The sequence below is a fragment of the Petaurus breviceps genome, unplaced genomic scaffold (assembly GCF_028583685.1).
Source record: "Petaurus breviceps papuanus isolate PSGF00001 unplaced genomic scaffold, PetGlider_PUasm1.0 99, whole genome shotgun sequence".
NCBI lineage: Eukaryota > Metazoa > Chordata > Mammalia > Diprotodontia > Petauridae > Petaurus > Petaurus breviceps.
Window position 1 is genome coordinate 22586617 of NW_027187465.1, and position 12812 is coordinate 22599428.

General features: G+C 33.9%; 1 protein-coding gene across 2 annotated transcripts in view; it reads right to left on the reverse strand.

Annotated features, from left to right (window-relative positions):
• Positions 1–12812, reverse strand: part of TCTN1 (tectonic family member 1) — a 49165-nt gene that overhangs the window by 15339 nt on the left and 21014 nt on the right. For both annotated transcript variants that reach the window (XM_069081844.1, XM_069081843.1), the window contains exon 4: positions 12062–12213. In XM_069081844.1, coding sequence (XP_068937945.1) covers positions 12062–12213 — 152 coding nt within the window. The remainder of the gene's footprint in view (positions 1–12061; positions 12214–12812) is intronic.

The following is a 12812-nucleotide window of genomic DNA, read 5'->3' on the forward strand; positions in this document are numbered from 1 at the left end:
CTAACTCAAATAGCAAAAGAGGCCCAAAAAAGTCAATGAAGAGAAGAATGCCTTAAAAAGTCAAATTGGCCAGATGGAAAAGAAATTTCAAAAACTCACTGAAGAGAATAATTCCTTCAAAATTAGACTGGAGCAAATGAAAGCTAATGACCTTATGAATACTATAAAACAGATCTAAACAAATGAAAAAATAGAAGGCAGTGTGAAATATCTCATTGGAAAAACCACTGACCTCGAAAATAGATCTAGGAGAGATCATTTTAAAATTATTGGACTATCTGAAAGCCATGATAAAAAAAAAGGGGCCTAGAAATCATCCTTCAAATAATTCTCAAGGAAAACTGCCCTGATAATCTAGAACCAGAGGGCAAAATAGAAAGTGAAAGAATTCATCAATCACCTCTTGAAAAAGATCCCAAAAAGAAAACTCCTAGGAATATTATAGCCAAATGCCAGAGTTCCCAGGTCGAGGAGAAAATATTACAAGCAGTCAGGAAGAAACAATCTGAGTACTGTGGAAACACAATCAGGATAACACAAGAGCTAGCAGCTTCTACAATAAGGAATCAAAGAGCTTAGAATATGATATTCCAGAGGTCAGAAGAGCTAGGATTAAAACCAAGAATCACCTACCCAGCAAAACTGAACATAATGCTTCAGGAAAAAATATGGTAATTCAATGAAATAGAGGACTTTCAAGCATTCTTGATGAAAAAACCAGACCTGAATTTGACTTTCAAATACAAGAAGCAAGAGAAGCATGAAAAGATAAACAAGAAAAAGAAATCATAAGAAATTTATTAAAGCTGAACTATTTACATTCCTACATGGAAAAACAATCATTGTAACTCATGAGACTTTTCTCAGTATAAAGATAGGTGAAGGGAATATGTGTGTGTGTGTATGTATAGAAGGGTGTATATGTGTATAAATATATATGTGACCATGTGTATATGTGTGTACATGTATACATAGACAGAAGGCACAGGATGAGTTGAATAGGAAGGGATATATAAAAAATAAAATTAAGAGATGAGAGAGGAATATATTGGGAGAAGGAGAAAGGGAGAGATAGAATAGGGTAAATTATCTCATATAAAAGAGGCAAGAGAAAACTGTTACAATGGAGGGGAAGGGGAATGGGTCAATCTTACTCTCATTGAATGTGACTTGAGGGAATAACATACACACTCATTTGGGTATCTTACCCTACAGGAAAGTAGGGGAGAAGGGACTAAGGAGCAGGGGTGGTGATAGAAGGGAGTGTAGATTGGGGGAGAGGGTAGTTAGAAGCAAACACTTTTGAAAAGGGACAGGGTCAAAGGAGAAAATAGAATAAGTGGGGGGTGCAACAGGATGGAGGGAAATATAGTTAGTCTTTCACAATATAACTGCTATGGAAATGTTTTGCATAACTACACATATACAACCTATGTGGGTGAGGAGGGAAGAAGGGAAATTATCTGGAAATCAAATTTATAAAAACAAATGTTTAAAAAAATTGTTTTTTACATGCAACTGGGAAATAAGATATACAGGCATTGGAATATAGAAATTTATCTTGCCCTACTAGAAAGTTGGGGGGGGGGGAATGGGGATGATATAAGAGACAACAGATTGAGGGAAGAGGTATTCAGTAGCCTCACTATCTTGGGGTTGGGGTAGGGGAAAGACGGGGAGAAAATTTGTAGCTCTAAATCTTGTGGAAATGAATGTTGAAAACTAAAATTAAATAAATAAATGTTTTTAAAAAGAAAAAAAGACTGAACATCAAAAAATGATAATTTAAAACTCAATGGACTACCTGAAAGTCACAAAGAGCCTAAACATCATATTTCAAGAAATCATAAAACAAAACCTTCTAAATATTTTAGAACCAGAGGACAAAGTAGAAATTAAAAGAATCCACTTGTCAACTTCTGAAAGAACCCTACCTCCAAAAAATTTATATATTACAAACAAAATTCAGACCTTCTAAGTCAAGTAAAAAAACAAACAAAAAAAAAAAAACCACTGCAAGCAGCCAAAAAGAAAGAATTCAAGTACCATAGAGCCACAATGAGTATCACACAAGATTTGCCAAAAGGCAAAAACAAAACAAAACCAAACACTAGGCTTACAAGCAAGAAAAACCTTCCCAGGAAAACTGAGTATATTCCTATGTGGGTGGGGGAGAGGGGGAAAACGGCTCTTTAATAAAGGACTTTGAAGCATTCCTGATGAAAAGCCCAAACTTGAGTAGAATATTCGACATATATATACAATCATCATAAGAAGTACAAAAAAAGGTAAATATGAGTGAGAAATCATTAAGAACTAAGCAGGGTTAAATTGTTTACATTTTTATATAGAGAGATGATATATGTTATCATTACCAGAGGTCTTAGAGGGAATCTTATAGAGATTATTGATACGATGTTAATAGTTTGGATGATCTCAAAAGAAGAATGAAAATGGAAGAATGGAAAATAGGCATGCGCTGGGAAAGGCAACAATTAAGAGGAAGAATGGGGGAAATTTGTTCAAGGAAGAATTTAAACAATAGAGGGGTCAGTAAGGGAGAGTAGGCTATACTTTAACCTCACTGTCAGAACCAGCTCTAGGAAGGAACAATACACACAATTGAGTACAGAATTTATCTTACCCAATAGGGAAGTAGGAGGGGAAGAGGTTAAGAGAAAAGGACAGAGGGGTATAAGAGGAAGGCTAGATTAAATAAGAGAGCAGTCAGAAGCAAAACAGACTTTTTAAAAAAATAAACTGATTTATTAGTCATTTCTTGGCCAATATTTCTTTGTTTTAAATCTTATTTACTATTTTATTATTCTCAAGTACATGTAAAAACAATTTTAATGGGTTTTTTTTTTCAAAATCGTGAGTTCCAAATTCTCTCCCTCTCCCCAACTGAAAAGACAAGCAATTTGACATAGGCTATATATGTGTAGTCATGCAAAACACATTTCCATGTAAATCATTCTGTAAAAGAAATCATAGACCAAAAAAGAAAAAAAACAGGAAAATAAAGGAAGTAAAGAAAGTGTCTTTGATCTGCATTCAGGTTCTACCAGTTCTTTCTCTGGACAGAATCTTTCATCCTAACTCCTACAGAATTGTCTTCCATTATTGCTGAGAATAGCTAAGTTATTGATCATAGATCATCATACAATATTGCTGTTACTGTGTACAGTGTTCTCCTGGTTCTGCTCATTTCATTTTGCATCAGTTCATATAAGTGTTTCCAGGTTTTTCTGAAAGCATTTTGCTCATCATTTCTTAAAGTGCAATAGTATTCCATCACAATTATAAACAACAACTTGTTTAGCCGGTCCCCAATTGATTTCTAATTCTTTGCTACCACTAAAAGAGCTACTATAAATATTTTTGTACACACAGGTCCTTTTCCTTTTTATTTTTATCTCTTTGGGATAGAGATGTAGTACTGGTATTGCTTGGTCAAAGGGTATGCATGATTTTATAGCCCTTTGGGCATAGTCCCAAATTACTCTCCAGAATGGATGAATCAGTATACAACTTCACCAATAGTACATTAGTGTTTTAATTTTCTCACATCCCCCTCCAATATTTGTCATTTTCCTTTTCTGTCATACTAGCCAATCTGACAGGTGTGAGGCTACTGTAGTTCAGAGTTGTTTCAATTTGCATTTCTTTCATCAATAGTTATTTGTAGTATTTTTATATGATTATAGATAGCTTTGATTACTTTGTCTGAAAATTGCCTGTTCATATCCTTCGACCATTCATGAATAGAGGAATGGCTTTTATTTCTATAAATTTGACTTCGTTTTCTATATGTTTCAGAAATAATGTCTTTATCAGAGAAACTCACTATAAAAAAAATTTCACAATTTTTCACCATGTATTTCCCTCCATTCTATTTTCCCCATTTATCCTACTCTCTCCATTTACCCTGTCCATTCTCAAAAATGTTTTGCTTCTGACTTTTGCCTCCCCCAAACTGCCCTTCCTTCTATCAGCTCCCCCACTCTTCTTTTATCCCCTTCCCTTACTACTTTCCTGTATGGTAAGACAGATTCCTACACCCACTGATTATTATTCCCTTTGAGTTAATTCTGATGAGAATAAAGTTCATGTGCTTCCCTCCCTGCTTCTCCCATTTTGTCCTCCATTTTAAAATCTCTTTCAGACCTCTTTTATGTCAGATAATTTATCCCATTCTACCTCTCCCTTTCCTCCTCCCCCAGTGTATTCTTCTCTCTCATCCCTTACTTTTATTTTTCTTAGATAATCAAAGCATCCCATTCAACTCAAATATCTGCTTTGCATGTCTACTCTAACTGCCCTAATAATGAGAAAGCTTTTAGGAGTTATGAAATAACATTTTCCCATGTGGGAATATAAACAGTTTAATCTTATTGAAAATGTTTACCTTTTTATGTTTCTCTTGAGTCTTATATTTGAAAGTGAAATTTTCTATTCTGCTCTGGTCTATTCATCAGGAATGCTTGAAAGTCCTCTATTTCATTGAACATCCATTTTCCCCCAGAAGGATTATACTTACTTTTGCTGGTTAGGTGATTTTTGGTTGTCATCTAGTTCTTTTGCCCTCAGGAGTATCATTCCAAGCCCTCCAATCTTTTAATGTAGAAGCTGCTAAATCTTGTGTTTTCCTGACTGTGGCTCCATTGTGTCTCTTTGGTTGCTTGCAGTACTTTCCCCTTGATCAAGGAGATACAGAATTTGGCTATAATATTCCTGGGAGTTTTCATTTTGGGATCTCTTTCAGGAGGTGATTGCTGGATTCTTTCCATTTCTATTTTAACCTCTGGTTTTAGAATATCAAGACAGTTTTCCTTGATAATTTCTTGAAAGGCTCTTTTTTTGATCTTGACTTTCAGGAAGTCCAGTGATTTTAAAATTATCTCTCCTGGATCTAGTTTCCAGGTCAGTTGTTTTTTCCAATCAGCTATTTCACATTTTTTTCTATTTTTTCATTCTTTTGGTTTTGTTTGTTTCTCGATGTCTTGTGAAATTATTACCTTCCCCTTGTCCAATTCTAACTTTTAAGGAATTATTTCCTTCAGTGAGCTTTTATACCTCCTTTTCCATTCAGCCAATTCTACTTTTTAAGGAGTTCTCTTCGATTAGTTTTTGTATATCTTTTTCCATTTGTTCAATTCTACTTTTCAAGGCATTCTACACTTCATTGGATTTTTGTGCCCTTTTATCATTAAGCTTATTCTGTTTTTAAGGTGTTATTTTCTTCAGTATTTTTTTCTATCTCTTTTACTAAGATAATGACTCTTTTTTCATTATTTTCTTGCATCACTCTTTTTTCTTCCCAATTTTTCCTCCACTTCTCTTGCTTGATTTTTTTAATCCTTTCTGAGCTCTTCCATGGACTGAGACCAATTCATATTTTTCTTTGAGGCTTTGGATGTAGGAATTTTGACTTTTGAATTTTCTTCTTAGTGTATGTTTTGATCTTCCTTTCATCATAGTATCTTTCTATGGTCAGAATTTTTTCTTTGCTCATTTTCCCCGCCTATTTCTTGACTTTTTAGTTAAAACAGGGCTCTGCTTCCCAAGCGTGGGGGAAACTGTCCCAAGCTTCAGGGGTTTTTTTGTGCAACTATTTTCAGAGGTAATTCTGAGGACATATAAGTTTTAGGCTCTTTCATGGTGGTATCATCTAGTGAGAGGTGTATTTGTTACTGTACTATACTGTGCACTCTTTTCAACCCTAGAACCATGACCAGGGTCCCTGCTCCCCTGGGCCTGCTTGTGCTCCTCCTTGCACTGGGCTGAAGATCCAGGACTGCAACCTAGATTCAAATATAGGTGATGCAACAGAGTCCTGCCTCATGGCTAGCAAAAGGACACCTATAAATCTCCTTTTGACCCACTATCTAATCCCCTTACCATCTGTGGTCTGAGAGGTCTAAAAACCGCCACTGCTCCCACTGATTTAGTCATCCTGAGGCCTGCTCCTGCTTTGCTGAGGCCCATTCTTCAATGGCACAGCCTGCAAAGGACTGTGCTCATCTCTCACTCTGGTGCAACAGACCTTTCCTTTGAAACTTCTATGTTGCCTTGGGCTGGAAAATTGTTTCACTCCGTCTTTTTGTGGGTTCTGCCACTCTAGAATTTGTTTAAAGGCATTATTGAAAGGTAGTTGGAGCGATTTGGAGGGGAGCTCAGGCGAGTCCCTGCCTTTACTCTGCCATATTGGCTCTGTCTCCCAGAACAGATTCTTAATGAAGGAACAGGATAAAAAGAGAAGGAAAAGTATAAAAGAACAGGATGAAGGGAAATAATAAAATTAGCGTTCTTAATTTTGAATATGAATGGGATCAACACACCCATAAAATGGAAGAAGATATCAGACTAGATTAGAAACCAGAATCCAGCAATATGTTGTTTACAAGAAACACACTTGAAACAGAAAGATACAGAAAGAGTTAAAATAATGGATTAGAGCAGCATCTATTATACGTGAGCTAAAGTAAAAAAGGCAGAGGCAGTAATCATGCTCTCAGATAAAACAAAAGCAAAACCAGATTTAATTAAAATAGATAAAGAGAAACTACATTTTTGCTAAGAGATACCCCAGACAGTGAATTAATATAAGTATTGAACAAATATGCTCCAAATGTAATAGTATCTAAATTTATGAAGGAAAAATGCAGAAAAGCAGAAATACTGAATTCTGGCCACAATACAACAAAAATTATATTCCAAAAAGACATTTGAAGAAACTATTGGAAATTAGAAACTAATTTAATACTAAAGAATGAATTTGTAAAAGAATATTTTATAGAAATAATCAGTAATTTCATGAAAAACAGTGACAAATAATGAGACAGCAGATCAAAATTTATAGGATGAAGTCAAAACAGTAGTTAGGGGAAAATGTATTTCTCTAAACTCTTTCATCCAAAGCAAAAGAGCAGATCAATAAATGGACATGCAAATGGAATACCTAAAAAAACCAACAAATTAAAAACCCCCAATTAAATGTCAAAACTGAAATCCTAAAAATCAAAGGACAGACAGAAAAAAAGTGAAAATTTTAAAAAATTAAACTAATAAATAAAAGTAGGAATTGATTGAAAAAATAAAATAGATAAGCCATTAGTTAAATGGAGTTTTAAAAGAAAGGAGGAAGATAACCAAACTACCTCTATTAAAAATGAAAAAAGTGAATTCTCAACCAATGAAGAAGAAATAAAAGCAATTATTAGGAGCTAATGCACTTAACTATATACCAATAAAACTGACAATCTAAATGAAATGGATGAATATTTACAAAAATATAAATTTACCAGATTGATAGAACAGGTAATAAAATATTAAAATAACCCTATCTTTGAAAAAAGAAATTGAATAAGCCATGAATCAGATGGATTTACAAATACCAAACATTTAAAAAACAATTCATTCCAATACTACATAAGCTATTTTTAGAAATAGGTAAAGAAAGAATTCTATGAAATTCTATTTTTGATGCAAATATGGTCTTCATATTTAAAAAACCAGGGAGAGTCAAAACCAAGAAAGAAAATTATAGACCAAAATTCCCTAACAAATACCAATGTACTAATTTTATTTTTTTCAACATTCATTTTTATAAGATTTTGAGTTTTAATTTTTTCTGTCTCTACCTTCTCCTCCTTCCCAAATACACCAAGCAATCTGATTATACATGTGCAATCATGTTAAACATATTTCCACATTAGTCACATTGTGAAACAGAATATTAAAAATCACAAAAAAATAATATAGCATGCTTTGATCTACATTCACACTCCATAGTTCTTTCTCTGAATCTGATGCACAAATTTTAAATATAATACTAGCAAGGAGACTAGAGTAATATGTCACCAAAATCACACTATGACTAGACTAGATTTATAGCAGGAATACAGAATTGGTTCAATATTAGGAAAACTATAAACATAACTGATCATATTAATAACAAAATCGCTATGATTATTTTAATAGATGCTGAAAAAGTTTGTGACAAAATAAAACCCCTGTTCCTGTTAAAAACAAAAACAGAAAACTAGAAAACAGGAATGAATGGAGTTTTCCTTAAAATCATAAGTAGTATATACATAAAACCAAGGACAAGAATTACCTATAATGATTATTTGAATAAGCCAGAAATCCTTTCAATAAGATCAGGAGTGAGTAGCAATATGAAAAAAAAAAACTGAAGGAAAATGTACAAGCAATGAGAAAACAAAAATTATCACTTTTTGCACATGATGTGATCATTTACCTAGAGAACCCTAAAGAGTCAACTTAAACAACTAATCAAAACAATTAACAACTTCAGTAAAGTTGCAGGATATAAAAAAATCCTTACAAATATTCCACATTTCTGAATATTAACCAACAGCAAAATACAGCAAGAAGATACAGCAAGAGAAGTTCCATTTGAAATAACTATGGACAGAATAAAATATGTGGGAATAAACTTGCCAAGACACACACAGGAACTGTATGAACACATTCGAAAATGTTCTTTACACAAATAAAGACAGATCTAAATAACTGGAAAAATATCAATTGTTTATGGTGGGTCAAGTCTACAGAATAAAAATTACAACAATACCTAAATAAATAAATTATTCAATGCCACACCAGTCAGACTACCAATGAATTTACTCTATAGATCTAGAAAAAAAAATAAAATTCATCCAGAGGAACAAAAGGGCAAAAATATAAAGGGAATCAATATGGAGAAAATGGGAAGGAAAGGGGAAAGAAGTACCAGATCTCAAACAATACTACAAAGCTATAATCAACAAAACAATTTGTTAAGCGGGTAAGAAATAGAGAGGTTTATCAGTAGAATTGACTACGTATAAAATAAACAAAAGAAAATGAGCACAATAACCTAGTCTTTGAGAAACTCAAAAGATCTGAAGTCTGATTGAAACTAGGTACAGATCAACATCTGCCATGGTATACTAAGATAATCTCAAAATGGGTATGTGATTTAGATATAAAGAGTGACTTCATAAAGAAATTAGGGGCATAAAAGGAATTTATCTTCAGATCTATAGATAGGGGGAGGGTTCATGACCAAACAGGAGATTCACAGGTGGTAAAATATCATTTTCATTACATAAAAATAAAAATGTTTTCCCTGAATAAAATCAATGTAGCTAAAATTAGAAGGAAAGCAGGAAACTGTGGGATGGGAACCTTTGCAGCAAATTTTTCTAATAAAAGCCTCATTTCTAAGATATAAAGGGATCTGAGTCAAATATACAATAAGAGCCATTCCTCCATTAATAAATGGTCAAAGGATATGAATAGACAGTTTTGAAAGGAAGAAATCCAACTTATCATATTTATAATATTAAAAAGGCTCTAAATCACTACTGATTAGAGAAATGCAAATTAAGACAACTGAGATACCACCGCATATCTATCAGATTGGCTAACATGACAGAAAAGGAAAATAACAAAGGCTGGAGGGGCTATGGGAAAACAAGTACAGTAATGTACTACTGGTGGAGCGGTGAACTAGTCTAACCACTCTGGAAAGCAATTTAGAATTATGCCCCCAAAGCTATTAAACTGTGTATACTCCTTGACCTAGCAATTCCACTACTAAGTCTATACCCCCAAAAAGATCAAAGAAAGAGGAAAAGGACCAAAATACACAGCTTTTTTGCAGTAGCAAAGAATTGGAAACTGATGGGATGCCCATCAATTGGAGAATGAACAAACAAGTTACAGAATAAGAATGTGATAGAAAACTACTGAGCAGAAATGCTGAAAGGGATGGTTACTGATGCAAAGTGAAGTGAGTAGAACAAGGAGAACACTTTATACAGTAACATTAATATTATAAAGAAAATCAACCTTGAAAGACTTAGTTAGTAACTCTAATCAACGTAATGACCAATGATAATGCCCCAGGACTCATGATGAAACACATTACTCACCTCCAGATAGAGAGCTGACGATTTAGAGTGCAGACTGAAGTATTTTTTCTTACCTTTGTTTTTATTTATTTATTTGAGAGGAGAGAAGGGAACACAACTAATGATGGAATTTATTTTGTATGACTATACATATTTGTAATGGGTTTTGTTTCTCTTGCTTTTTTCAGTAGGGGAAAGTGGAAGAAGGAAATAATGCAGAACTGAAAATAAAATTGAAGAGAATTTTTTAAAAAGACTGTTCCTCCACTAAAATCCTCCTCCCCTCCCACACTGTGGCATGGAGGTGACACATTCTACCCAGATAGATAAAAATCTCTGGCAAGTTTTTCTAAGATAGAAAGACTTTGAGAAGAAGCTCAATTATAAAATGTTATCCAAAGGCCTACCCAGCTAATAGGGCTAGTTTAGATAGACTCATTACCCATAGGGCATAAGCACAAGATGAGAGATCTTATGAACATGGCAACTCATCAAACAATCTATTAAGGCATGTTGGGACAGAGGGAATACCTACATCCCCAAAATCACCGAGCCTCTGAAGTAATGAAGAAGTATACTATGATCAAGTGGGTGCCCACCAATTGGGAAATGGCTAAAAATATTGTGGTATACGAATGTAATGGAATATTACTGTGCAATAGTAAGTAACCAGTGTGAGGAATTCAGGGAAACATGGAAAGAACTATATTAACTGATGTAGAGTGAAGTAAACAAAACCAGGGAAACAATATATACAACTACAAAATATAAATAAAAAGAATATTAAAATAAAGCCAAATGTCCAATAATTATAACAACCAATCTTTACCTCAGAGATGAGGTCATGGATTCCTCTTCCTTTTTTGGAAAGATGGAGGACCAAGTGTGTAGAAAGCTGCATACACTATCAGATTGTTCTCCATATTAATTAATTCTGGGTAACTGACTGTCTTTATTTCAACGGAAGGCTCACAAGATGGAGGGGTGGGGGAAAAATATTCAGGAATGATTATGATGTAAAACTAAAAGGCATCAATTAAACTTAAAGTATATCAGTGATCCAGAGACAGAACTAGTGGACTCTAAGTACAGAGTGAAGTATATTTTTTTCACTCTTTTTTTCTGTTTTTTGCTACATGGTCTATGTGGAAATATGTTTTGTAACACTTCATAGGGATAATGGATATCATATTGCTTGCCTTCTCAATGGATGGAAGAGTAAAGAGAGGATTTGAAAATGAAAGTTTAAAAACAAATGCTATACTATAAAAATAAAAAAAAAGATAAAGAAGGGAATAATAAAACAAAGTGCACCAGATGAGAAGTAACTGAATCAATCAATCAATCTGTCTAAACTTATATAACTAACAAATACTCTAGCCCTGGTACCTTCATCAGGTAAGAATACATCCATTGAACCATTGTAGATGCCAAAAAATCCCTGGTCAAATTTGGAAAGTGTGATGACCACTGGATGAAGTGAGGTAATGTTATAATGGAATTGTACTTGGATCAGTTAAGAAGAATCAGTCATGCCTTGTAGGGCTTACATATAGTGGCAAATTAGTTTAGATTTCAGCATTTGAATGGCTGGTCAGGTCTGTGGTAGGAGCCATTCCAGTCCTCAAAGACTATAAAATGAAATTAGATTTGTGAAGAGGACTTCAGACACGAAAAGTTAACCCCACTCTAATCATATCATAATACAAGTATTTTCCTGTATTCTGTTGAGGCAAAAACAATGAAAATAACTATAAAGAGAAGAAGTACATACTTAATGGAGGTTTTAAAAATCGATTTTTGCCCATTCTACTAAAGTGTTTGTTTCTTGTGCTCTGATTAACATGCCTATATCAGTTACAAAACTTAAGTTTACTATGTAAATTCTGTATTATCACAAAACTTTCCTGACAACATCTTGAAAGATTCAATTCAACTAAAAAACATCTTTTGAGCCCCTACAATATACAAGATACTATGTTAAAGAACAGAAATGAGAATATGAAATTAGACAAGATCCCTGCCTTAAAGAAACATACAGTCTTGCAGTAAATAAGATAAAGGAAAGTAAATTTCCCAGTGTAGGGCTCTGTATCTGTTAGAAAGGGAACTTTACTAAAATCAGCCTCTTTACTTACCTTGTATTTAGTAGCAGTTGGGGCATTCAATATGGTTGGGTGAGAAATGTCTGACTCTTTAGTGTTGGCAAAATTACCAGACTTCTTCAAGAAACTATCAAAATTATTCTCATTGGGGAATTCAGGAGTAATAAAGGATAATGCAATTTTGTCTGTTGCAAAAGAAAGCATGTTTTCAATGTCAACAATGTCATTTTCAAGAATGTACCTTCAAACAGAATTAATACTAATAAAAGAAATGTATTCATTTGAAATATACCATCAGGTGAAATCTAACTATCTCCATGGAGTTCTCTTCTATACCCCTGTCACTTCATCTCCATGAGACTTAATCTCCTCCTCTGTAAAATGAGGAGGCCACACTATATGATTTTTGCAAGGCCCCTTGCAACTCTGACATATCATCCTATTGTTCCAAATGCTTGAATCTGGGCAAGTCCATGTGCCGATAGGCTGGGTATACTTCTCATAATAATATGGAAAGAAATCTAATATGGCTCCTGTGTAATAGAGCCATGTATAAAAATCACTTAAGGTCAACTCCCTTCTCCAACCTACAGGCTGAATCAATAAACCACCCTAAGTTTGTATGTAAAAGAATTCATTTTTTGCTTCCCATGCAGGAAAACAGGGAGAGATTACTCCCCTTACTTCATAACCAATTTTAAAAAGAGGTAATTGAGGGTAATTCTTCTGTGTCCTATAAACTAGAAGACAGAAAATGAGCTATATATATATATATATATCCCTG